Source organism: Canis lupus, chromosome 10 (genome assembly GCF_003254725.2).
Source record: "Canis lupus dingo isolate Sandy chromosome 10, ASM325472v2, whole genome shotgun sequence".
In the NCBI taxonomy this organism is placed as follows: domain Eukaryota; kingdom Metazoa; phylum Chordata; class Mammalia; order Carnivora; family Canidae; genus Canis; species Canis lupus.
The window spans coordinates 35,831,393-35,858,162 of NC_064252.1; the positions used below are offsets into that span (position 1 = coordinate 35,831,393).

At 36.4% G+C, this 26,770-nt stretch overlaps 1 protein-coding gene across 10 annotated transcripts in view; it reads right to left on the reverse strand.

Moving 5' to 3' along the window:
* CCDC138 (coiled-coil domain containing 138) overlaps positions 1 to 26,770 on the reverse strand; it is a 110,429-nt gene that overhangs the window by 31,450 nt on the left and 52,209 nt on the right. For all 10 annotated transcript variants that reach the window (XR_003142298.3, XM_035696097.2, XM_049115373.1 and 7 more), the window contains one exon: positions 14,036 to 14,152. Coding sequence is in view for 9 of the 10 variants with exons in the window: in XM_035696097.2 (XP_035551990.1) it covers positions 14,036 to 14,152 (117 nt within the window). In the remaining variant the exon portion in view is untranslated. The remainder of the gene's footprint in view (positions 1 to 14,035; positions 14,153 to 26,770) is intronic.

Below are 26,770 nucleotides of genomic sequence, written 5' to 3' on the forward strand. Positions count from 1 at the left end.
AAAACTAATGTTAACACTGTGCATCAACTATATTCAAATTAAAAAAAAAAAACTAAGTTTTTACAATCATTAGGAAAAGATAATATGTATGTATGTGTTCTAAAACTTTGGTATAAAAATAGAAGAAAATATTAGAAATTCTACAAGTTTGTTAATGCCTCACATTTCTCAGACTTGGAGTTGAAAAAGCTGACAACCTGGCAAATGCAGACAAAAAAGACCCAACATAAGCTTGTTCTCTCTAGCCAAAAGGCTAGGAAAAGAGCAGCCTTGCAAGACCAAAAACGTTTTTAAAATTTTTATTTAGATTTTTTTTTTAAGATTTTATTTATTTACTCATGACAGACACACAGAAAGAGAGGCAGAGACACAGGCAGAGGAAGAAGCAGGCTCCATGCAGGGAGCCCGACGTGGGACCTGATCCCGGGTGTCCAGGATCACACCCTGGACTGAAGGCGGCGTTAAACCACTGAGCCACCTGGGCTGCCCTAAAATTTTATTTAGAGAGAGAAAGAGAGCGAAGAGTGGAGAGGGAGTGACAGAGGGAGAAAGAGAATCTAAAGCAGGCTTCACACCTACGCAAAGCCTGATGTGGAGTTCGATCTCAGAACCCTGAGCTGAAATGAAGAGTCAGGGGCTTAACCAACTAAGCTACTGAGGTGCCCCAAGACAAAAACTTTTAGACAAAACCACAATCCAACAAAATATCCCACCAAATATCTAGATGATCTAACACCCACCTAAATGAGCAAAATTCCAAGGAGAGCTTACACTTCTACCCTCAACCAGGCAGTTACAAGGTATCCATGAAGGCTATGTGAGGGGTAGTAATTAGATACTCCCATCCCTCCCAGTTAGGGAGGTATCAGTGGAGGCCTAGTGGGGAATCTGGACTTCTACTTCACTAGGCAATAAAGAGAAGCCAACCTGTATTTCCTCTGCAAGAGCAGTGTCAAAAGAAAGTCAGATAAAACAGAGACCCAGAGTCTTATAACAGAATACCAAAATGTCCAGTTTTCAATAAAAATCACTAATCACACAAAGAACCTGGAAGATCTCAAACTGAATGAAAATCAGTAATTGCCAACACCAATGGCACAAAGATTTAAGAATTATCTGACAAATATTTTAAAGCAGCAATGATAAAATTAGTAATTATGCATTTTTTTAAAAAAATGAAAAATAGAAAACCTCATCAAAGAAATAGAAGTCTTACTAAAGAAAACATAAGGAACCAAATGGAAATTTTATAACTGAAAATACATTAACCAAATTAAAAACAGATGGGTTTACTAGCTAATTGAATCCAACAGTACATTAAAGGGATTATTCACCACGATCAAGTTGGATTTATTCCTGGGCTGCAGGGGTGACTTAATATCTGTCAAACAATCAACATGATATATCACATTAATAAAAGAAAGGATAAGAACCATATGATCCTCTAAATTTATGCAGAAAAAGCATTTGAAAAAATACAGCATCTTTTCTTGACAAAAACCCTCAAGAGAGTAGGGATAGAAGGAACATACCTCAACATCATAAAGGCCATATACAAAAGTTCCACAGCAAATACCATCCTCAATGGGGAAAAACTGAGAGCTTTTTCCCCAAGGTCAGGACCATGACAGGGATGCCCACTGTCACCACTATTGTTCAACCTAGTACTGGAAGTCCTAGCCTCGGTAGGTAACAGAAAGAAATAAAAAGCATTCAAGTTGGCAAGGAAGAAGCCAAACTTGCACTCTTTGCAGATGATATGATACTCTATGTAGAAAATCCCTAAGACTCCACTCAAATATTGCTACAACTAAAATATGAATTCAGCAAAGTCCAGGATATAAAATCAATGTAGAGAATCTGTTGCATTTCTATACACTGATAATGAAGCAGCAGAAAGAGAAATGAAGGAATCAATCCCATCTACAACTGCACCAGAACCAGAAGATACCTAAGAATAAATTTAACCAAACAGATCAAAGATCTGTACTCTGAAAACTATAGTACACCAATGGAAGACACTGAAGAAGACACAAAGAAATGGAAAAATATTCCATGTTCATGGATTGTAAGAATAAATATTGTTAAAATGTCTATACTACCCAAATTCACAGTTTAACACCAGTAAAAGTAACACGAATATTTTTCATAGACCTAGAAAAAACAATCCTAAAATTTGTATGGAATCACAAAGACCCCAAATAGCCAAAACAATCCTGAAAAAGAAAATCAAAGCTGGAGGCATCACAGTCTCAGACTTCAAACTGTATTACAAAGCTGTGATCATCAAGACAGAATGACACTGGCAGAAAAACAGACACATAGATCAACGGAACAGAAGAGAGAACCCAAAGATGGGCTCTCAACTCTACAGTCAATTGATCTTCAACAAAGCAGGAAAGAATATCCAATGAAAAAAAGATAATCTCTTCAACAAATAGTGTTGGGTAAACTGGACCATGACATGCAAAAGAATGAAACTAAGACCACTTTCTTACACCATGCACAAAGATAAACTCAAAATGGATGAAAGACCTAAATATGACATAGGAAACTATCAAAATCCTAGAGGAGAACATAGGCAGCAACTCTTTGACCTTGGCCTCAGCAACTTATTACTAGACACATAGCTGGAAACAAGGGAAACAAAGGCAAAACTATTGGAATTCATCAAAATAAAACACTTTTGCACAGCAAAGGAAACAACAAAACTAAAAGGCAGCCTACAGAACAGAAGAAAATATTTGCAAATGATATATTGGATAAAAGTATAGTGTCCAGAATGTATAAAGAACTCATCAAAATCAATACCCCAAAAATAAATAATCCAGTTAAGAAATGGGCAGAAGATATGAACAGACATTTCCCCAGAGAAGACATACAAATGGCCAACGGACACATGAAAGTGCTCAACACTGCTCATCATCAGGGAAATACAAATCAAAACCACAATGAGATACTACCTCACACCAGTCAGAATGGCTAAAATTAACACCACAGGAAACAACAGATGTTGGCTAGAACGCGGAGAAAGGGGAACTCTCTTACACTGCTGGGAATGCAAACTGGTACAGCCACTCTGGAAAATGGTATGGAGATTCCTCAAAAAGTTAAAAATGTAACTACCCTATGACCCAGCAATTGCACTACTAGGTATTTATCCAAAGGATACAAAAGTGCTGATTCGAAGGGGCTCACATACCCCAATGTTCATAAAAGCCCTATGGATAATAGCCAAATTATGGAAAGAGTCCAAATGTTTATGAACCAAGGAATGGATAAAGAAGTAATAGTGTATATACAATGGAGTATTACTCAGCCATCAAAAAGAATGAAATCCTGCAACAAGGTGGATGAAGCTAGAATGCATTATGCTAAGTGAAATAAGTCTGTCAGAGAAAGACAGATATTGTATGATTTCATTCATTTGTGTAATTTAAGAAACAAAACTGATGAACACGGGGAAAAAAAAGAAAAACAAGACAAAAATAGGGAAGCAAACCATAAGAGACAACAAACTAAGGGTTGCTGGAGAGGAGGTAAGTGGGGGGATGGGCTAAAGGCTGACAGGTATTAAGAGGATACTTGTTGGGATGAGTCCTGGGTGTTATATATAAGTGATGACTCACTAAATTCTACTCCTGAAACCACTACTACACTATATGTTTACTAACTTGTATTTCAATTAAAAAAGAAAAAAATACACAAACAAAAAAATAGGTTCAACAGCAGAATGGAGGACACAAGGAAGTAACTGGTTACCTGGAATTTAAAACAATCTGAACAATGAAAAAAAAAAAAACTGGAGGGGAAAAATAAACAGAGATTCCAGGAACTGAGGAAATATAACGAAAGATTTAATAATCATATCAATCAGAATTCTGGAAGGAAAAACAAACATGAGGTGAGGCTGAAAAAGAAGTTATGGCTGAAAACTTCCCAGATTTGGAAAAAAAAAAATTAGAGACTGAAGAAGCTGACCAAACCCTAGAAAGGATAAATCCAAAGTGATCAACAAGATATATCAATAGCCCATCTTATGAAACCTAAGGAAAAAAGAAAACAAAAGCAGTAACAGAGAAATTAACATAAAAGAAGCAAGCAATTCAAGTAACAGTAGATTCCTTATCATAAGCCATGGAAGTTGTCTAGAAGAAATTAGCACCTACATTTTTCAAGTATTAGAAGAAAAGAACTATCATCTCGGAATCCTCTACCAAGGAACACGTGGGTGGCTTAGTTGGTTAAGTGTCCGCCTTTGGCTCAGGCCATCATCATGGGGTCCTGAGATCAAGCCATGAGTTGGGCTCCCTGCTCCCTGGGAGGTCTATTTCCCTCTCTCCTTCTCCCTCTACTTGCTGTTCTCCTTGCTTGTGCTCACTCTGTCAAATGAAAGAAAAAAATCTTAAAAAAAAAAAAAAAAAAAGAATCCTATACCCAGTGAAAATATCCTTCAAGGATGAAGAGGAAACTTGGACACTATAAGATGAAGTGAAACTAAAATAATTTGTCATCAACAGACCTATTCCAAAACTGCTTAAGAGAAGTTCTCTATGGTGAAATGAAATAATAAAAGAAGGAACCTTGGAATATCTGGAAGGAAGAAAAGAACTCAGTAAGCAAAACATAGACAAATGCAATAGACTTTCCTTCTCCTGAGTTTTATGTTTGACAGTTGATGCAAAAATGATAACACTGTCTAATGTGATCCTTAATATATGTAGAAAAATATTAGCACAATAATATTATAGACAGAGAATTAATAAAGGGATGAAAAGGCAAAGTTTCTATACTTCAGTTGAATTAGCAAAATGAAAACACCAGCAGACTGTGGTAAGTTATTTATATACAATGTGGTACCTAGAAGGACTAATAAAAAAAATACTATAAAAAGAGACTCAAAATTCTATAAATAAACCAAAATGGAACTTTAAAAAATGTTCAAGCAACCCACAGCAAAGCAGGGGAAAAGAAAACCCAGAGAAATGAAAAAGATACACAAAAACAAACAGTAGCAAAAAAATAAACTTAAGCCCTAACATATCAATAACTACATTAAATATAAATGGCCTAAATATACCAGTTATAACACAAAAACTCAGTAAAGTTGATTTAAAAATAAAATCTAGCTATCTGCTATCTATAAAAATTTCATTTCAAATATAACAATGTAAACAGATCAAAATTAAAAGAATGGAAAAGACACTATGAATCTAAGGAAAGTAGAGTGGTTATATTAATACTAGAAAATAGATCTCAAAGCAAAGAAAACTACCAGGGAGAGTGAGAAACTTACATAATGATAAAAGAGTCAAACCACTAAGAACACGTAACAATCATAAATTTATATTCATAAAGCAAGAGAGTTGCAGAACATATGAGGCAAAAGATGATAAAACCAACAGGAGAAAAATGTAAATTCACAATTACAGCTGAAGACTTCTCTGAACACTCAATACAAATAGACAAAATATTAACAAGGATATAAACTAACTCAAAACACCACCAACCAGTAGGATCTAATCCACATTTCTAGAACACTCCACATAATAAGAGCAGAATACACACTGTCAGCCAAACAATGTCAACAATACAACCAAACCAGAAAAACAGAAAGGTAAAAGATCTAAAACGAACTTCTAAATAATTCATGAGTCAAAAAGGAAGTCTCAAGGGAAATTTTTAAAATAAATTAAACTACAAGAAATGAAAATGCAATATACCAAAATTTGCGGGACACAGTTAAAGCAGCACTGACAGAAAAACAGCATTAAAAATAGCAATATATTAGAAAAAAAGGAAGTCTCAAGTGAATAATTTAAGCTTTTACCTAGTAAACTAAAAAAGGAGAACAAAATAAATCCAAAGCAAACTGAAGGAAGGCAATAATAAGGGATAAAAGTGAAAACTATAAAATACTGAAACTAAAAGATAATCCTTTAAAAAAAAATCAACATAACAAACTTCTGGCAAGAAAGAAAAAAAATGACAAATTAATCAATACTAGGAATGAAACAGAGGATATTACTACAAACACTGAGGACATCAAAAGGATAATAAAAGAATACTATGAAAAACTTTACACATACATCCTTAACATGTTTGAGCTTAGACAAGGGTTCACTCAATTCCTTGAAAAGCACAAACTTCTACAAATCACTCATATAAGTTACATGATATCCCTATAACTATTTAAGAACTTGAATTCATAAAATGTTAAAACCTCCCTGGTGCACCCAGTGGCTCAGTTGGTTAAGTGTCTACCTTCAGCCAGGTTATGATCCCAGGATTCTGGGATTGAGGCCTATATTGGGCTCTCTGTTCAATGGGGAGCCTGCTTCTCCCTCTGCCTGCTACTCCCCATGCTTGTGCTCTCACCCTTTCTCAAATAAAATCTTTAAAAAAATTATAACTAAAAAAAATTCCCCAAAAAAGACATCTCCAGGGTGACAGTTTCATAGAAGAATTCTACCAAATGTCTAAAGAAGAATTAACAATAATTCTATTTTCTTTCAAAGAAAGAAGATGTAACACTTACCAATTAATTCTATGAACATAGTATTACCTTGATACAAAACCAGACAGATAGTATAAAAGAAGAGAAACCTGCAGGCCAATATCCCTAATGAATATATACTCTTTAACAAAATATTAGCAAACAGAATTCAGTGAATATAAAAAGAACCATACCACATAGCTAAGTGGGGTTTATTTCAGGAATATATGGCTAATTCAGTATTTGAAAGCCAAACAGTAATGCACCACATTATCAGGTTAAAGAAAAAAAAAATCACATGATTATATCAATAAATGCCAAAAAGTGTTTAAAAAAAGTTTCAATACTCATTCATGATTTAAAAAAAAAAATCTCAGAAATATAGGAATAGAGGGGAACTTAAATTTGATAAAAATCACCTATAAAACCACAGCTAAAATTATGATTAATAGTGAAGGACTGGGGGATCCCTGGGTGGCGCAGCGGTTTGGCGCCTGCCTTTGGCCCAGGGCGCGATCCTGGAGACCCGGGATCGAATCCCACGTCGGGCTCCCGGTGCATGGAGCCTGCTTCTCCTTCTGCCTGTGTCTCTGCCTCTCTCTCTCTCTCTGTGTGACTATCATAAATAAATAAAAATTAAAAAAAAATGTTTAGAATAAAAAAAAAAATAGTGAAGGACTATTTTCTCCTCTAAATTCAAGAACAAGCCAAAGATGTCCATTACCATTCATATTTACTATAGTCCTACATATCATAGCTAATGCAATAGAAAAATTAGAGGCAAATGTATAAAAAAAAAGGAAAACAAAAGAGCTTTCTTTATTCGCAAATGCATGACTATATAGGAAATCCCAAATAATCTTTAAGACAAATCCTAAAACTAGTAAGATCATGGTCACAGGATACAGAATAAACAGAATATCAACATGGATACCAAAATTTAAAAATAACATTAAATATGCAGCTGAAAATCTAACAAATAATGTACAGGAATTTTATGCTTAAAACCATGTAACATGGATGATAAAAATCAAATTTATAAATAAAATGGAGGAACATATCATTTCCTGAAATGGAACACTCAACACAGTTTTCTCAAATTAAATACAGGTCAGTGCAATTCTATCAAAATCCCTGCAAGATATTTTGTAGATAAAGAAGATTATTCCAAAATTTATAAGGAAAGGCAAAGGAACTATTATAGTTAAAACATTTTTGAAACATAACAGTAAAATGAGAGAAAATCAATATACCCAATTTCAAAACCTATTATAAAGGTATAGGAATCAACGGTATGGAATTAGCAAAGAACAGACACACATATACCTGGAAAATAACAAAGAACTCAGAAAGAGACCCACACAATTATTTCTAACTAACAAAGGTACAGAGGAAGGAAAGCCTTTTTTATAAGTGGAGCTTGAGTAATTAGACATTTATAGGTCAAATATTAACCTTGATCCAAGTCTCACACCTCATACAAAATTAATTCAAACTACATAGCCTTACATGTAAAATGCAAAAGTTTAAAACTTTAAGAAAAAACAGGATAAAATCTTCACAGTCTAGGATTAGTTAACAAATTCTTACACTTGACCCCAAAAGCAACATTTGCAAAAGGAAAAAATGATTCACTGGAAATCATTAAAACTTCAAAGCTCTGCAAAAGACTATCTGTTAAGAGGATGAAAATACAAGCTACGAAAAAGAAAAAAAAAATTTCCAAACGACATACCAAACAAAGGACTAGTATCTAAAGTATATAAAGAACCCTCAAAACTCAACAACAGAACACAAAGAGTCCAATTACACAATGGGCAAAAGACACAAACAGAATAAAGAGGCTACACATGTGGAAAAGTAAACACATGAAAACATATGTTCAGCCACTGGAGAGATGCAAATTAAAACTCCAATGAGAAAACAATACTATCAGAATGGTGAAAATAAAAAATAGTAACAACACTAAATGCTGGTGAGGCCATGGAGAAACAAGATCACAGATATTGCTGGTAAGAGTGTAGGCCCATTAGCAAACTAGACATGGATGAAGAAATAATCTTTAAAGATACATCAACAGAAACTTCAAAAATTAAAATATAAAGAGAAAAACACACAGAACAGAATATCCAGAAATTATGGGATAATTACAAATGGTGTAACATACAGGTAATGGAAATAAATACCAGAAGGAAAAGAAAAGAAAGGAATAAGAGAGATATTTGAAGCAATGACAGAATTTCCTCCAAATTAACATAGGAAATAAAACCAAGAAGTTCAGAGAACACCAAGGAGGATGAATACCAACTCCATCCCCAAAAGACGACACCAAGGTATATCATATTCAAATGGCAGAAAATGAAAAAATAAAGATTTTTTAAAAAATTGATAGAAGCCAGAGGAAAAATATAGCTTATTTATATGGAAGCAAAGATAAGAATTATATCCAAATTCTCCTCAAAAACCATGTAAGCACAAAGAAGTAGAATGAAATTTTTTAAATATTGAGGAAAAAAACTCCACCAACCTAGAATTCCAAATACTGTGAAATTATCCACCAATAATAAGGATTTTCTCAGACCAACAAAAATTGAAGGAATCTGTGACCAGTAGACCAGCCTTGAAAATAATATTAATAAAAGGTCCTTAGAGAGAAGGATAATTATATCTGGATGTGCATAAAATAAGAAATAGCATTAGAGAAGGAATATGTACATAAAATACTTTTATCTTATTAATTGATCTAACATAAATTTCTTGAAAATAGCAACAATTATTGATGCTTCTGTGTGTGCACATGTATGTGTACATATGCATGCTTATGTATGCCTATGTATAAGTGAAATGAACGACAGGAATGATACAAGGGAATACAAGACAGAAGAAATGAGCAGTATTTTGTTACAGTAGTACCCCTTTATCTGAGGGGCAGATGTTCCATGACTCCCAGTGAATACCTAAAACCATGAATAGTACCAAACTATTTATAAACTATTCTTTTCCTATACATATATATGTATGATAAAGTTTAACCTATAAGTGAGGCATAGTAAGAGATTAGCAACAATAACTAATATTAAATAGATTATAATAATATGAGTTATGTGAAAGTGGGCTCTCTCCCTCCCTCCCTCTCTCAAAATATCTTATTGTAACTGTACTCACCCTTATGATGATGATGATGTAAGACAGTAAAATATTTACAGGATGAGATGAAGTGAGGTAAATGACACAGGCATTATGACCTTACTTAGCGTTAGGCTAATAATGACGTTCTGACAATACTTCAGAAGAGGATCATCCACTTCCATACTGTGGTTAACTGTGGGTAACTGAAGCCACAGACAGTGAAACCACAGATAAGGTGGGTCTACTGTATTATAAGATACTTATATTACATGTAAAGCTGTATAGTGTAATTGTAAAGTGGATTTACATTAGTTGTAAATTGTATATTGCAAACAGTAGGACAACCACTAAAAAAGGTAAAGAAAGAGATGCTAAGAAAGAAGGGAAAGTAGAAGCATATAAAATGTCCAATTAAAACCACAAAAGGCGGGAAAAGAGAACAAAACAGGAACAAAGAAAATTGTTAATGAATAAAAACAGTAAAAACTTATGGTAGATATTAATTCAACAATAACAATAATCACTTTCAATATCAATAGTCAAAATACAACAATTAAAAGAGACTATTAGAGATGCCTTGGGTGGCTCAGCAGTTTAGCTCCTGCCTTTAGCCCAGGGCGTGATCCTGGGGTCCTGGGATCAAGTCCCATATCAGGCTCCCTGCATGGAGCCTGCTTCTCCCTCTGCCTGTGTCTCTGCCTCTCTCTTTCTCTGTGTCTCTCATGAATAAATAAATAAGATTAAAAAGAGAGAGAGAGAGAGACTATTAGAGTGAATCAAAATAGAAGACCCACTATACAATGTCTATAAGAAACTCACTTTAAATATAAAGACAAATACAGACTACAAGTAAATGGATAGAAAGATAGACCATGCTAACACTAATCGATAGAAAGCTAGAATAACTGTATTAACTTCAGACAAAGCAGACTTCAGAGCAAGGGAAGTTACCAGGGAAGGAGGGGCACTACATATTGATAAAGAGTCAATTCTCCAAGAATACATAATACCTTTGATATAGTAAATACTTTTTAGATACAACACCAAAGGCATGATCCACAAAAAATAACTGAGAAGCTAGACTTCATTAAAAACTACTCTGTCAAGAGATTGAAAAACAAGCTACAGATTGGAAATAGAAAATATCTCCAAAGACAAATCTGATAAAGAACTGTTAACCAAAATATAGAAAGAACTCTAAAAACCCAACTGTAAGAAAACAAACCAATTAAAAAAAAAATGGGGAAAGAACCCGCAAACCTCACCAAAGAAGATATACAGATGGCAATAGGCATATGAAAAGATCCTCAACGGTATGTCATTAGAGAATTGCAAATAAAAACAAGATCTGACTATACGCCAATTAGAACAGCCAAACTGAAAACACCAAATGTTGATAAGGATGTGGAGCAACAGGAATTCTCATTCACTGCTACTGGAAATGCAAAATGGTGTAGCCACTTTGGAAGGCAGCTTATAGTTTTTCAAAAAACTAAACATACTCTTACCATATCTATCCAACAATTGTGCTCCTTGGTATTTATGCAAAGGAGTAATGTCCATACAAAAACCTGCACATGGATGTTTACAGCATCTTTATTCATACTTGCCAAAACTTGGAAGCAATCAAAATGTCCTTTAGTAGGTGAATGGATAAATAAACTGTGGTACATCTAGACGATGGAATGTTATTCAGCACTGAAAAGAAATAGGCTATCAAACCATGAAAAGACATGGAGGAATCTTAAATGCATATTGCTAAGTGAAAGAAGCCAATCTGAAAAGCCTACATACTGTATAATTCTAGCTATATGATATTCTGTAAAAGGAAAAACTATCACATTATGTAAAAGGCAAAGAGTAAAAGAATTAGTGGTTTGCAGGAGTTAGGGATCAGAGAAACATGACTAGGCAGACCACACAAGGTTTTTAGGGCAAACTATTTTTAGTAACAAATTATTCTGTATGATACCATACTGGTGGTTACATACCATTATATTTTTGTCAAAACTCATAGAAAGTAAAACACCAGGAATGGTAACTAATGTATGTAAACTATGGGCTTGGGGTGAAATAACATATCAATGTGGGGTCATCAGGTTTAACACACTGTAACAATTTTTTTTTAAAAGATTTTATTTATTTATTCATGGGGGGGGGGCAGAGACACGGGCAGAGGAGAAGCAGGCTCCATGCAGGGAGCCCGACGTGGGACTCGATCCCGGGTCTCCAGGATCAGGACCTGGGCTGAAGGCGGCACTAAACCGCTGAGCTACCGGGGCTGCCCCACACTGTAACAATTTTAACAAATTCTGGTACAGGAAGCTGACACTGTGGGAGACAGTATTTAAGTGGGGTCTGGGAATATACTGGAAATCTCTGTTCAATTTTGTTGTGAACCTAAGTTTGTTCTAAAAAATAAAAGTCTGGGTAGCCCTGGTGGCACAGCGGTTTGGCACCGCCTGCAGCCTAGGGTGTGATCCTGGAGACCCGGGATCGAGTCCCACATCGGGCTCCCTGCACGGAGCCTGTTTCTCCCTCTGTCTGTGTCTCTGCCTCTCTCTCTCTCTCTGTGTCTCTGAATAAATAAATAAAATCTTATAAAATCTTTAAAAAAAAATAGAAAGCAGTCTCATCTCTTTAAAAAATAAAAAATAAAAATAATAATAAAAATAAAAAATAAAAGTCTGTATACATTAAAAAACAAGCAACATGAGGAATCAGTATGATGACTGAACAATCATTTGCCTATATCAATGTCAATACTGTGGTTGTGATATTGTACTAGTTTCACAAGATGTTATCACTGGGGGAAAGTGGGTTAGGGACACAAGTGATTTTTTTGTATTAGTTCTTATTACTACAAGTGAATCTACAATTATCTCAAAATAAATAGCTTAATTTAAAAAAGTACATGCAATCAGACAATTGTTACAACTAAAATATTAGAAATCCTTCAATAAATGTTGAATAAACAAACAGGACAGTGGCAAGAATGCTACTTTCTACTAGAAATGTAGAAGCACACTGGTAGTCCTGTCTATAATAGCACACAAAGTACATGCAGAGTATATATTTGTAGATAAAAATAAACTGTAAATTATCTGAAAATGAAAAGAATATTTGGAAAGAAGATAAAAGAAAATTTTACTTGATTGCTGAGCACAGCCTTTTGTGGCTGAGACAAGCATTCAGCCAACCATTTTTAGAAACCATTATACAAACAGAAAAATCAAATTGTAAAAAGAAGATAGCAACAATACAAGATCTGATAATCCATACAACTTTGTTTAGTAAAACATGTAGTTAAGACCAATAAATTAAAAATGATTTTCTGGGATCCCTGGGTGGCGCAGCGGTTTGGCGCCTGCCTTTGGCCCAGGGCGCGATCCTGGAGACCCGGGATCGAATCCCACATCGGGCTCCCAGTGCATGGAGCCTGCTTCTCCCTCTGCCGGAGTCTCTGCCTCTCTCTCTCTCTCTCTCTCTCTGTGACTATCATAAATAAATAAAAATTAAAAAAAAAATAAAAAATAAAAAAAATAAAAATAAAAATGATTTTCTGTGGGTGGGGGGCACATGCACATGTGCATACCTGCTCACATTGCCTACTTACGCACCACAGAGGCAAAATATTTGAAATACTACCCAAGGAAAGTTATTTCTCCTTAAGTTTAATAATCATACATATAATAATCAGTGTTATTACTATGATTTATATATAATTATAATCAATTAACACTACTTGATCATCAGTACTACACTAAGTGGTTTAGCTGTGTGCTTCTTAAATTCCACAAGACCAAGATTACACTACCCAAGCACAAATTTGCATCTCTCCTTTAAGTAAATGAAAGCTATAACAGTGTTTACCAATATTAACTAGGGAAATAAAATTTTACAAAATTACTACAGCTAATAGCACAAATGATTACATACATATGACATAATTTAAATTGAATGAACCTTATATAAATAGGTAACATGTATGATTCATTTTATAGATACTGGAATAATTTTTCTGCTTTGATTAGGCTACTGTAAAAATCACTGTCCAATTTACCTAGTGTGCATTTACTGGCATTAACACAAGAAATCTTTAATTTCTATTACCTTCAGTAAAATATGAAAAATTATAAGTTAAATAATGGGGGAAGGGGACAGTGGTTTTAACAACCTAATAGAGTGATATTTACTAAGTACTCCAATTTTCAAACTTAAAAAACGTTACATATTAAATAAAACCTATAGCACTGAGAAACAGTATTTATAAAAGACAAGATAGTAGTGAATAAAACAAAGAAGACAAAAGTCCTGAAATATAAACCAAAGAAATCTGTAAAAGAACAAGATCAAGAGAAATAATACTGAACAGAGTATCACTTAAAGAGACTCCTATTAATCAATTACCTGTGCTGCCGCATCCAGCTGTCTTAGAGACCAATATATAAATTTCACAAAAGGCTCGTGAAGTTTGGTATTCACAAATGGCATCCACTGTAGCTGCTCTGTCATCAGAGGCAAAAGCTAAAGATAAAATAATGGAAGTTATAAATGCACAGTAATGTTAGATGGCAAAAATCAATTACCATGATTTCCCTAAAGTTTCCTTTTTCAAAAGAATAAAATTCTGTAAAAAAAACCTCACTTTGGAACCACGTTCCACACAATATAGAAATACATATTTGAAATTTTAAATATGCACATCCTTTAACCCACCAGTAGCACATCTAAGATTTTAAGGAGATGAACCTATATAAACATATTCTCTGGACTTTAAATGGTTAAATAAATTTATGATAAATATATAACCATTAAAAATGATAATAGAACCTGTATTTAGATGATAAAAGCAGGTTACAAAAGAGCAAGTATAACTGGGTCCCGTTTATATAAAATACCTATATGAATTTATATTGAAAAAGAGATATATGAAAGAATGTTTTTTTAAAATATTAACAGTAGAGGCACCTGGGTGGCTCAGAAGGTTAAGCCTCTGATTCTTGGTTTTGGCTCTGGTTATGATCTCAGGTTTGTGAGACTGGGCCCCATGTGGGACTCTGTGCTCAGCTCAGAGTCTGCTTGAGATTCTCTCCTCCCCTCACCTGACCCCTCCCTGCCACACTCACCCTCGCTCACACACGTGTATGCACACCTGCTCTCTCTCTAAAATGAATAAAAAACAAAAAATAAAAATAATAGCAGTAAAATTTAGCAGTTGCTGTAATACTTTCCTCTTAATATATCTGCCTTGCATAAATAAAAAGCATTAAAGTCAATTTGTAAAAATAATAAAATGTTTAAAAAAGATGTCTATGAACACTGCTTCAAAAATATGTTACTTTGCTACAGGACTTCAAGACCATAGAGATATTCTAAGCCTTTGATTGAATAATCCTACTTCTGGTATATTACCTAAGAAAAACACCTAAAATACAACCCTCCAAAAGTACAGTATTATTACACTGCTTGTAAGAATAAAAATGCAAAAAATAAATAAATAAATAAAAATGCAGAGGTAACTTAATCACCTAGCAACACGGAAATGGTTCAAGTCAAGTGTACAGCCACTCAGGGAACTAAAGATTATGAACAAGAAAAATATTAATGTTAAATTAAGTGAAAATAATAAAAGTTAGGATACAGAATCATATGTAATTAGATCACAGATATGATCAATAAATATGGAAATAAATGTTCGAGTTTGGAAGGACATATATGACCTTTCATAGTACCATCTAGGGACTACTGACCACCTCCTCCTTTTGAAATACTCATTCGTGGTGGGGGAGGCAAGATGGCCAAAGAGTAGGGGACCTCATTTTATCTGGTCCCTGAATTTAGCTAGATATCAAATCATTCTGAATACCCATGAATTCAACTTGAGATGTAAGAAAATATCTGGAGCTCTACTCATAGTTTTTGCAAGGTAGGACATGCAGAGAAGTGATTCTGAAGGGATATGTCAGAAGATAAACAGTGGGCGGGAGGGAGCCTCTTAAGCCAGCTACCAGAAAGTGATATAGCTCCAAAGGGCAAAATCGGAACTCTTAGAAACCAGCTCCAGTGAGAGACATCCCTACTTGAAAGGTGCTCAGGTGGTGAAATGGGGCAGAATTCTAGACAAGAAAGTATGTTCTCAGGATCCCTGGAGTCACAGAAAGAATGGGGGTGCCTGAGCTGGTAGAGTTCCCAAGCATTGGAGCGGAGAAACATTATAGTCAGGGAGCCCAGGATAGGGCCCTCAGCTCAGTTTGCCATAAAACATGAGCCACAGCGTAATCAAGTGATGGTTTGCTACATGGGGACCCTACAAAGGACAGGAACACAGGAACCCTCCACCTTCTCCTGGGAGGGTCCGGGTGGCTGTGCACACCACCAAGGGGAGAGCTCTCAGTGCCAGAGCCCTGTGAAAAACAGCAAAGCAGCGATCCTCTCCTTACCCCAGAAGGGGCAGATCAGCTCTCAGGGTGGGGATCTGTAAAGGACAGTAATAGGCGACCTTCTGTCTTCCCCTGGGAGGAGTGGAGCGGGTTCATGCAGGATTGGGCGGATCACTCTCTGAGCCAGGGCCCTGCAAAACGCACAAATCAGTGACTCTCCACCTTCCCCTGGGAGAATCCCACCGCAGGAGTCTATAGAGTTTGGCAGACATAAAAGTGAAGACCATTTATTCCTGAGGGTTTACTGCAGAGAATGGGCCACGATCTTTTGATCTTTCAAAAGGCTCTGGGGCTAGAGATCCAGCATGGCCATTTTTGTTTTGATCCTCTGAAGAGGCACAGAAAGTCTTCAGAGAACAAAAGCCACATACAGCAACCAAAAACAGCTTACACTGAGCTCTGCCCCTCAGTGTAATGAGGGGTCCAGTACAACTCTGCCAAGGTACAGAAACCTGAGAATCAGCATAGCAGACCCCTCCTGCTGGAAGGAAGATGAGCTGGAAGAACAGTGAACAGCAAATTTATAGACCACATAGGACTGTAAAACTCAGAGTGAGAGAGGGTAAATAGTATATAGAATTCAAGGTTTTTCCTCATGATTCATTTATTTTTCAGTCTAAAATTTTCCATTTCTTTTTTTTTCTCTTTTCCCTTTTCAACTAGTTTCTTATTTTATCAACCTTTGATTTTAAAATATTTTTTAACTTATTTTTTTATATTTACATTTCATATGTATACTCTTCATTTTTGGCTTCCTTTCACTCTATTCAATTTTATTTTTGTATATATATACACATATATAAATTTTACATTCTTTACAATTTGGGATTTAGCATCTCCTAATACACAGACCAAAATACACTCAGGACCAACTGCATCACCCTGTTTTGTCCATCCTGTGAGATTATAGTCTTTTATTCCATTCCCCTTTATTTTTCTTCCTTTAAAAAATTTTTTTTTCTTTTTCTTCTTCTTTTCTGGTTTCTAATCTCTTTGGATTTGTCTAGTGTGTATCTTAACTTGGGTTGTGGTTGATATTTTTGAAAGTACTCACTCATTCATCTTCTCTTCTCTGGGCAAAATAACTAGAAGGAGGAATTCACAACCAAAGAAAGAACCAGAGGTAATACTCTTTGCCACAGATATAAGTAAAATGTCAAAGATGGAATTCCAGATAACAATTATAAAGTTACTAGCTGGGCCTGAAAAAAGCATGAAAGACTCTAGAGAATCTACTAGTACAGAAATGAGATCTAATGCTCTGACATGCAGTCTAAATTGGATGCTCTAACAGCTAGGGTAAATGAGGCAGCAGAGAGAGTAAATGACATAGAAGACAAGTTGATGGAAAGGAAGGAAGCTGAGGAAAAGAGAGAAAAACAACTAATGGACCATGAGGGCAGGCTTCGAGAAATCAAAGATGCCACACAACTTAAAAATATTGGAACTACTGGAATCCCTGAGGGAGAGGAAAGAGAGAGAGAGGACCAGAAAGTATATTTGAGCAAATCATAGCTTAGAACTTTCCTAATCCGGGAAAGGAAATAGGCATTCACGCCCAAGAGGTAGAGACGTATAATAGTGAAGACTGAAAATTTCAGGGATAAAGAAAAACTCCTGAATGCAGCTCAATATAAGAAGTCCTTAACCTCGAGGCATAGGAACACTAGACTGGCTTCAGATCTACCCATAAAGACCTGGCAGGCCAGAAAGGGCCAGCATGATATAGTCAGGGTACTAAATGAGAAAAACATGCAGCCAAGAATACTTTATCCAGCAAGCCTCATTCATTTGGAAGGAGAGATAAAGGGCTTCCAGGACAGACAGAAACTGAAAGAATATGTCACCACCAAGCCAGCCCTGCAAAGAATACTAAGGGAGATACTGTAAGCAAAGAGAGAGCCTAAGAGTAACATAAACCAGAAAGAAACAAACACAATCTACAGAAACAGGGACTTTATAGGTAATAAAACGGCACTAAATTCACATCTTTCAATAGTTACTCTGAATGTAAATGGGCTAAATGCCCCACTCAAAAGACACAGGGTATCAGATTGGATGAAAAAGCAAGACCCATCAGTATGCTATCTACAAGAGACTCATTTTAGACCTAAGGACACCTTCAGATTGAAAGTGAGGGGGTGGAGAACCATTTCCCATGCTAAAAGCCCTAAAAAGAAAGCTGGGGTAACAATCCTCATTATCAAACTAATTAGACTTTAAACCAAAGACTGTAGGAAGAGATGCAGAGGAGCACTATATCATACTTAAATGGTATACCTAACAAGAAGATCTAACAATTTTAAATATTTATGCTCCTAATATGGGAGCAGCCAATTATATCAACCAATTAATAACCAAATTAAAGAAACATTAATAATAACACAATAATAGTAGGGGACTTCAACACCCCACTCACAGCAATGGACAGATAATCCAAGCAGGAGATCGACAAGGAAACAAGGACACTGAATGACACACCGGACCACATGGACTTCACAGATATATACAGAACATTCCGTCCTAAAGCAACAGAATACACATTCTTCTCCAGTGCAAATGGAAATTTCTCCAGAAGAGATCACATACTGGGTCACAAATCCAGTCTCAGTACCAAAAGACTGGGCTCATTCTCTGCATATTTTCAGACCACAACACTTTGAAACTTGAACTCAAACACAAGAGGAAATTTGGAAGGAACTCAAACACTTGGAGGTTAAAGAGTATCCTATTAAAGAATGAATGGGTCAACCAGGAAATTAAAGAAGAATCTTAAAAATTCATGCAAACTAATGAAAATGAAAACACAACTGTATGAAACCTTTGAGATACAGGAAAGGTGGTCCTAAGAAGGAAGTACATTGCATACAAGCCTCTCTCAAAAAATAGAATAATCCCAACACAGCCTAACCTTGCACTTAAAGGAGCTGGAGAAAGAAGAGCAAAGTCTAAGCCAAGCACGAAAAGAGAAATAATAAATATCAGAGCAGAAATCAATGAAATAGAAACCAGAATAGTAGAACAGATCAGCAGAACTGAAAGCTGATTCTTTGAATTAATAAGATCAATAAACCCCCAGCTAGACTTAGCAAAAAAAAAAAAAAGAGAGAGAAAGAGAGTAAAGACTCAAATTAATAAAATCATGAAAGAGAGGAGAGATCACAACCAACACAAAGGAGATACAAATGATATTACGAACATATATGAGCAACTATGTTCCAACAAATTAGGAATTCTGGAAGAAAACAGATGCATTCCTGGAAACTTAAAAACTACCAAAACTGAAAGAGGAAGAAATAGAAAACCTGAACAGACCCATAACCAGCAAGGAAACTGAAGTAGTCCTCAAAAACTTCCCAAAACAAATGGCTTCCCAGGAGAATTCTACCAAACATTTAAAAAGAAGAAATAATACCTATTCTTCTGAAGCTGTTTTAAAAAAATAGAAATGGAAGGAAAACTTCCAAATTCTTTCTACGAGGCCAGCATTACCTTGATCCCCAAACCAGATAAAGACCCCACCAAAGGGGATCCCTGGGTGGCTCAGCAGTTTAGTGCACCTGCCTTTGGCCCAGGGCATGATCTTGGAGTCCCAGGATCAAGTCCCACATCGGGCTCCCTGCATAGGGCCTGCTTCTCCCTCTGCCTGTGTCTCTGCCTCTCTCTCTGTGTCTCTCGAGAATAAATAAATAAATTTAAAAAAAAAAAGACCCCGCCAAAAAGGAGAATTACAGACCAATATCCCTGATGAACATGGATGCAAAAATTCTCACCAACATACTAGCCAATAGGATCCAACAGTACATTAAAAGGATTATTCACCACAACCAATTGGGATTTATTCCTGGGCTGCAAGGGTGGTTCAACATTCACCAATCAATAAACATGAGAGATCACATTATAAAGAAAAGAACCACATGATCCTCTCAAATAATGCAGAAAAAGCATTTAAAAAAATATAGCATCCTTTCTTGATTAAAACTCTTCACAGTTTAGGGATAGACAGAAGATACCTCAATATCATAAAAGCCATCTACAAAAAGCCCACAGCAAATACCATTCTCAATGGGGAAAAACAGAGCTTTTCCCCTAAGATCAGGAACATGACAGGGATGTCCATTATCACCACTATTGCTCAACAAAGTACTGGAAGTCCTAGCCTCAGCAATCAGACAACAAAAAGAAATAAAAGGCACTCAAATTGACACAGAAGTCAAACTCCCAGTCTTCACAGATGACACGGTACTCTATGTGGAAAACCCAAAAGACTCCACCCCAAAATTGTGAGAACTCGTTCAGCAATTCAGCAAAGTGACAGGATATAAAATCAACACACAGAAACCAGTTGCATTTCTATACACTGACAATGAGACAGAAGAAAGAAATTAAGGAATCGATCCCATTTACAGTTGCACCAAAAACCGTAAGATACCTAGGAATAACCAGAGAGGTAAAGGATCTGTACTCTAAAAACTAAAGAGCACTTATGAAAGAAACTAAAGAAAACACAAAGAAATGGAAAAACATTCAATGCCCATGGACGGGAAGAATAAATATTATTAAAATGTCTATGATACACAGAGCAATCTACACATTTGATGCGATCCCTATCAAAATATCATAGACATTTTTCATAGAGCTGGAACAAATAATCCTAAGACTTGTATAGAATCAGAAAAGACCCCAAACAGCTAGAGGAATGTTGAAAAATAAAACCAAAGCTGGGGGCATCACAATTCCAGATTTCAAGCTGTATTACAAAGCTGTGATCAAGACTGTATGGTACTGGCACTAAAACAGACACATGGATCAATGGAACAGAATTGAGACCCCAGAAATGGGCACTCAACTCTATGGTTAGCTAATCTTTGACAAAGCAGGAAAGACTATCCACTGGAAAAAGGACAGTCTATTCAATAAATGGTGCTGGGAAAACTGGACAGCCACATGCAGAAGAATGAAACTAGACTACTTCCTTCTATCTATACACTGAGATAAACTCAAAATGGATGAAAGACCTAAAGGTAACATAGGAATCCATCAAAATCCTAGGAGAACACAGGAAGCAACCCCTTTGACCTCTGCCTCAGCAACTTGTGCTAGACACATCCCCAGGGGCAAGGGAGACAAAGGCAAAAATGAACTACTGGGACTTCATCAAAATAAAAAGCCCAGGGGCAGCCCTGGTGGTGCAGCGGTTTAGTGCCGCCTGCAGCCCAGGGCGTGATCCTGGAGACCCAGGATCGAGTCCCACGTCAGGCTCCCTGCATGGAACCTGCTTCTACCTCTGCCTGTGTCTCTGCCTCTCTCTCTCCCTCTGTATCTCTCATGAGTAAATAAAATCTTTAAAAAAATAAAAAAATAAAAAAATAAATAGCCTTACACAGTAAAGAAAACCGTCCACAAAGCTAAAAGACAACCTACAGAATGGGAGAAGATATTTGCAAATGACACATCAGATAAAAAGTTAGTAACCAAGATCTAGAAAGAACTTATCAGACTCAACACCCAAAACACAAATAATCCAATCAAGAAATGGGTAGAAGACATGAACAGACATTTCTCCAAAGAAGGTATACAAATGGCCAACAGACACATGAGAAAATGTTCCACATCACTTGGCATCAGGGAAATACAAATCAAAACCACAATGAAATACCACCTCACACCAGTCAGAATGGCTAAAATGAACAAGACATGAAACAACAAATGTTGGAGAGGATGTGTAGCACTATTCGTGGGAATGCAAGCTGGTACAGCCACTCTGGAAAACAGAGTGTAGGTTCCTCAAAAAATTAAAAATAGAGCTACCTTTCCACCTACTAATTGTACTACTAGGTATTGACCCCCAAAATATTAATGTTATGATCTGAAGGGGCACCTGCATCCCAATGTTCGTAGCAGCAATGTCCATGATAGCCAAACTGTGGAAAAAGCTGAGATGTCCATCAACAGATGAATGGATAAAGAAGATGTGGTATACATATACAATGGAATATTACTCTGCTTACCATTTACATCAACCTGGATGGAACTGGAGGGTATTATGCTGAGCAAAATAAGTCAAACTGAGAAAGAGAATCATCATATGGTTTCACTCACATGTGGAATACAAGAAAAAGCGCAGAGGATCATAGGGTAAGAGAGGGAAAACCGAAGAAGTCATCAGAGAATGAGAAAAACCATGCGAGACTCTTATCTATAGGAAACAAACTGAGGGTTGCTGGAGGGGAGGTGGGTAAGGTGATGGGGGTAATTGGGTGATGGGCATTAAATAGGCCCACATGTGATGTGATGAGTACTGGGTGTTATACAGAACTGACAAATTATGAACACTATATCTGAAACTAATGATGTACTATATGTTGGCTTAACTGAATTTAAATAATTTTTTTTAGAAAGAAAAGAAATACTCTTCGGCTTTTGTGACACCAGTTTCTCCTAGTTTTCCTTCTACTGCTCTAGGCACTATCAGTCTCCTGGGCTGGTTCACCATCACTTGCCTGATCATTAAATGTAGGGGTTCCTCAAATTCAGTATTAGCCCACACAGCCTACTGACGTATCTAGCATAGACCTCTCTCTCTGCTGAGCTCTGGTCCCTTATATCAAAACCTACCAGAAACACCCACTTTGGTATCTCAAACTCAGCTTTTGCAGAATGTATCAGATTAAGGAGGCTCAAACCGAGATGCACTCCAACATTTCCTATTTTGAGTGAATACTACTTACATTCATCGAGTTGCAAAAGCCAGAAACCCGGGAGCCAAAACGGTCACATCAACTGATATATTAGATGCCTTACCAAGTCTCATCTGTTACCTTTTAATTCCATAACACAATCTCATTTCACCTCAACAACTTAAGAGTTTCCTAACTGTTCTCCAGCATCTGCTCTGGTGCCATGTAACCTGTCTCCATGTAGCAGCCAATGGGATCTTTTTATTTTTTCTTTTATTTTTTCTTTTTATTTTTTTTAAAATTTTTATTTATTTATGATAGTCACACAGAGAGAGAGAGAGAGAGAGGCAGAGACATAAGCAGAGGGAGAAGCAGGCTCCATGCACCGGGAGCCCGACGTGGGATTCGATCCCGGGTCTCCAGGATCGTGCCCTGGGCCAAAGGCAGGCGCTAAATCACTGCGCCATCCAGGGATCCCCGGATCTTTTTAAAAGCATAAACTTGATGCTATTTTCTCCTTAAAGGTCTGCACTGGTTTCCTACTATCTTAGTAATCATTTTCTGGAATGAAATCTCAAGGAAAATTGAAAAATTACAGACATGTCAAGTTGAAAAATGTCTAAACTGTACTTCTGTGTGTGAAAGGAATTTAATAAATACCTACTCTCTTAATTCCAGTAAGATCTTGTATACTTAATTCCCCCCCACCCTATATTTTAATATGAGATTTAAAACTAGTAAAGAGTCAGTAGAGAAAATGATCCTTATCTTGGGATTGTGCGAGTTCAAGCCCCAACCTAGGCAAAATAGGCAAAAAAAAAAAAAAAAAAAAAAAAGGAGGAGGATGAAGAAGAAGGAAGGAAGGTTGGTCAGTGATTTTTTTCAGAGGGAATCTTCCAAATGCAACTACACATATGTAGGCACGATAAAATACACAGAATTACCTATAAAGTATCTGTCATACAAATTACATAACACCAAAAGAACGTATGTAGAAGAATTAACACTGTGACATACTCAACTGAATTTGACTCTTCAACAAGTTATTAGCATAAAAAATGGGAAGGAACAGGCGGACCCAGTGGCCCAGCGGTTTAGTGCCGCTTACAGCCCAGGGTGTGATCCTGGAGACCCCGATCGAGTCCCATGCTGGGCTCCCTGCATGGAGCCTGCTTCTCCCTCTGCCTGTGTCTCTGCCTCTCTCTCTTTCTGTCATGAATAAATAAAATCTTAAAAAAGAAAAAAAAAGCTAAGGAAGGAAGATGGTGGAGAAAGTGAAGTATCCCAAGGTTAAAGAGACTTAGGAGACACTAAGACCAAGACACCACAAAGGGCTGGTTATATTTTGTTTCTGTTGTGGTGGTGGTGAATTTTTTGTTAATAGTTTTACAATTCGCTCATCATACAATTCACCTAAAGTGTACAATTAAGTAATTTTTCACAGTTGTGAAATCATCATCACAATCAGTTTTAGAACATTTTCATTGCCTTCTCCCAAAAGACTCTAACATTAGCAGTCACCTCAATAGTTTGCTCCAACTACTCCAGCCCTAGGCAAACACTGTTCTGTCTTCTTTATATACATTTACCTTTTCTGGATTTTTCATATACATGGAATCATATAGTATTTGGTCTTTTGTGACTTGCTTCTTCCACTGTCAATATTTTCAAAGTTCTTTCATGTTGTAGAATGCACCAAAAACATCATCCCTTTTAACCACCAAACAATATTCCACTGTACAGATGTAAACCATTTTATTTATTCATTTGTCCACTCATGGACATCAGAGTTATTTCCACTTTTTGGCTACTATGAATCATGCTTCTATGAACATTCATGTATAAATTTCTCTTGTGCACACATAACTTCATTTCTCCTGTATATACCTGGAAGTGGAGTTGCTGAGTCATAGAGCAAATTGATGTTAAATCTTTTCAAGAGGGATCCCTGGGTGGCGCAGCGGTTTGGCGCCTGCCTTTGGCCCAGGGCGCGATCCTGGAGACCCGGGATCGAATCCCACGTCAGGCTCCCGGTGCATGGAGCCTGCTTCTCCCTCTGCCTGTGTCTCTGCCTCTCTCTCTTTCTCTCTGTGACTATCATAAATAAATAAAATTAAAAAAAAAAATCTTTTCAAGAAGTGCCAGACTTTTTCCAAATGTGCTACAGAGTTTTACATTTTCACCAGCAGTGTATGAGTTTCAATTTCTTCATTCACATTTTGGTCACAATTAAGATTATCTGTTTTTGTTGTTGTTTTTTAATTTTAGTCATCCTATGGGTAGGATATATCAATGTTTTGATTTGCATTTCCCAAATTAGTAATGCTGAACATTTCATGTGCTAATTGACCATTTGTATATGATTTTTAGAGAAATGTCTAATCAGATCCATAGTGCATTTTAAATTAGGTTTTCTTTTTATTACTGAGTTATAAGCCTTTTTAAAAAATATTTCAGATGGAAGTCCCTTATCAGATACATGATTTGAAAAATAGTTTCTTCATTAAGTAGGGTTATCTTTTGACTCTCATGATGGTATCCTCTGAGGCATAAAAGTTAAAAAAAAATTTCATCTTAGATTTCATTTTTTATTAGTTAGAATTTTCTCAACAATGGAGGTTTGTGTGTCTTCTGGATTTGGCCTCAACAACAATTCACATTTACTGGAATGTGGTTTTATCAAGGCAATGTAATAGGCTGCAGAGATGCAGAAGCCAAATTTGTTGGCAACGCCCCCAAAGATAACCATACTTCAACCCTGCCTTCTTTTCCCATACTCCAACCCTGCCTATTACTCTGTTCATATCCAAATCTTTTGTAAATAATTAATATACACTGCTCTTTCCCCCAATTCCATGTTTTTCCACATGTTATTTCCACATCCCTTCCATTACTGAGATATGACCGACAAAACTGAATATATCTAAGGTCTATAATGTGGTCTTAATATATGCATACTTTGTGAAAAGACTACCACAAGCAAGCTAATTAACATATCCAGTTATCCTTTTTTTTTTGGTGGTAAGAACACGTGAGATCTCATTGTAGTTTTGTTTTCATCTGTACTTCTCAGATTATCAGCGATATTGAGCTTTTCATATACCTGTTAACCATGTATATGTCTTCTTTGGAAAAATGTCTATTCATAGGGCACCTAGGTAGCTCAGTCAGTTGAGCATCCGACTCTTGATTTTGGCTCAGGTCATGATCAGGGTCATGGGATCAAGTCCAGCAAAGGGCTCTGTGCTCAGCAGGGAGTCATTTGAGATTCTTTCTCTCCCTCTGTCCTTCTGCAACCCTCCACCACACACATGCACGTCCACTCTCTCTCTAAAATAAGTAAATAAATCTTAAAAAAAAAAAAAGTGTATTCAGGTCAACTCATTTATTTAAGTAGTTAATTAAAATATTTTGATAAAGCCCAATTTACCCTTTTTCTTTGGTTTCTTATGCTTTGTGTCATATTTAAGAAAACACAGCCAAATCCAAAGGCACAATTTGCTTGTATGTTTTCTTTAAAAGAATTTTGTACTTTTTAACCTCTTACGTGTAGGCCTTGGGTACACTATGAGGTTCAGTTCTGGAGTCTGAATTCTATTCCCTTGATTTGTATATCTATTCTTATGCTAATATCACACTCTATTCATTACTGTATCTTTGCAGGAAAACTTAAAATCAAGAAGTGTGAATCCTCCAACTCTGTCCTTTCTCAACCTTGTTTTGGATATTCTGAGTCCCTGTATTTCCATTTGAATTTCAGGATGAGGTTATTTTTTTTTTTTTTTAAAGATTTTATTTATTTATTCATGATAGTCACAGAGAGAGAGAGAGAGAGGCAGAGACACAGGCAGAGGGAGAAGCAGGCTCCATGCACCGGGAGCCCGATGTGGGACTCGATCCCGGGTCTCCAGGATCGCGCCCTGGGCCAAAGGCAGGCGCCAAACCGCTGCGCCACCCAGGGATCCCCAAGGATGAGGTTATTAACTCCTGCAAAGATGCCAGCTGGGATTTTATAATAAAGG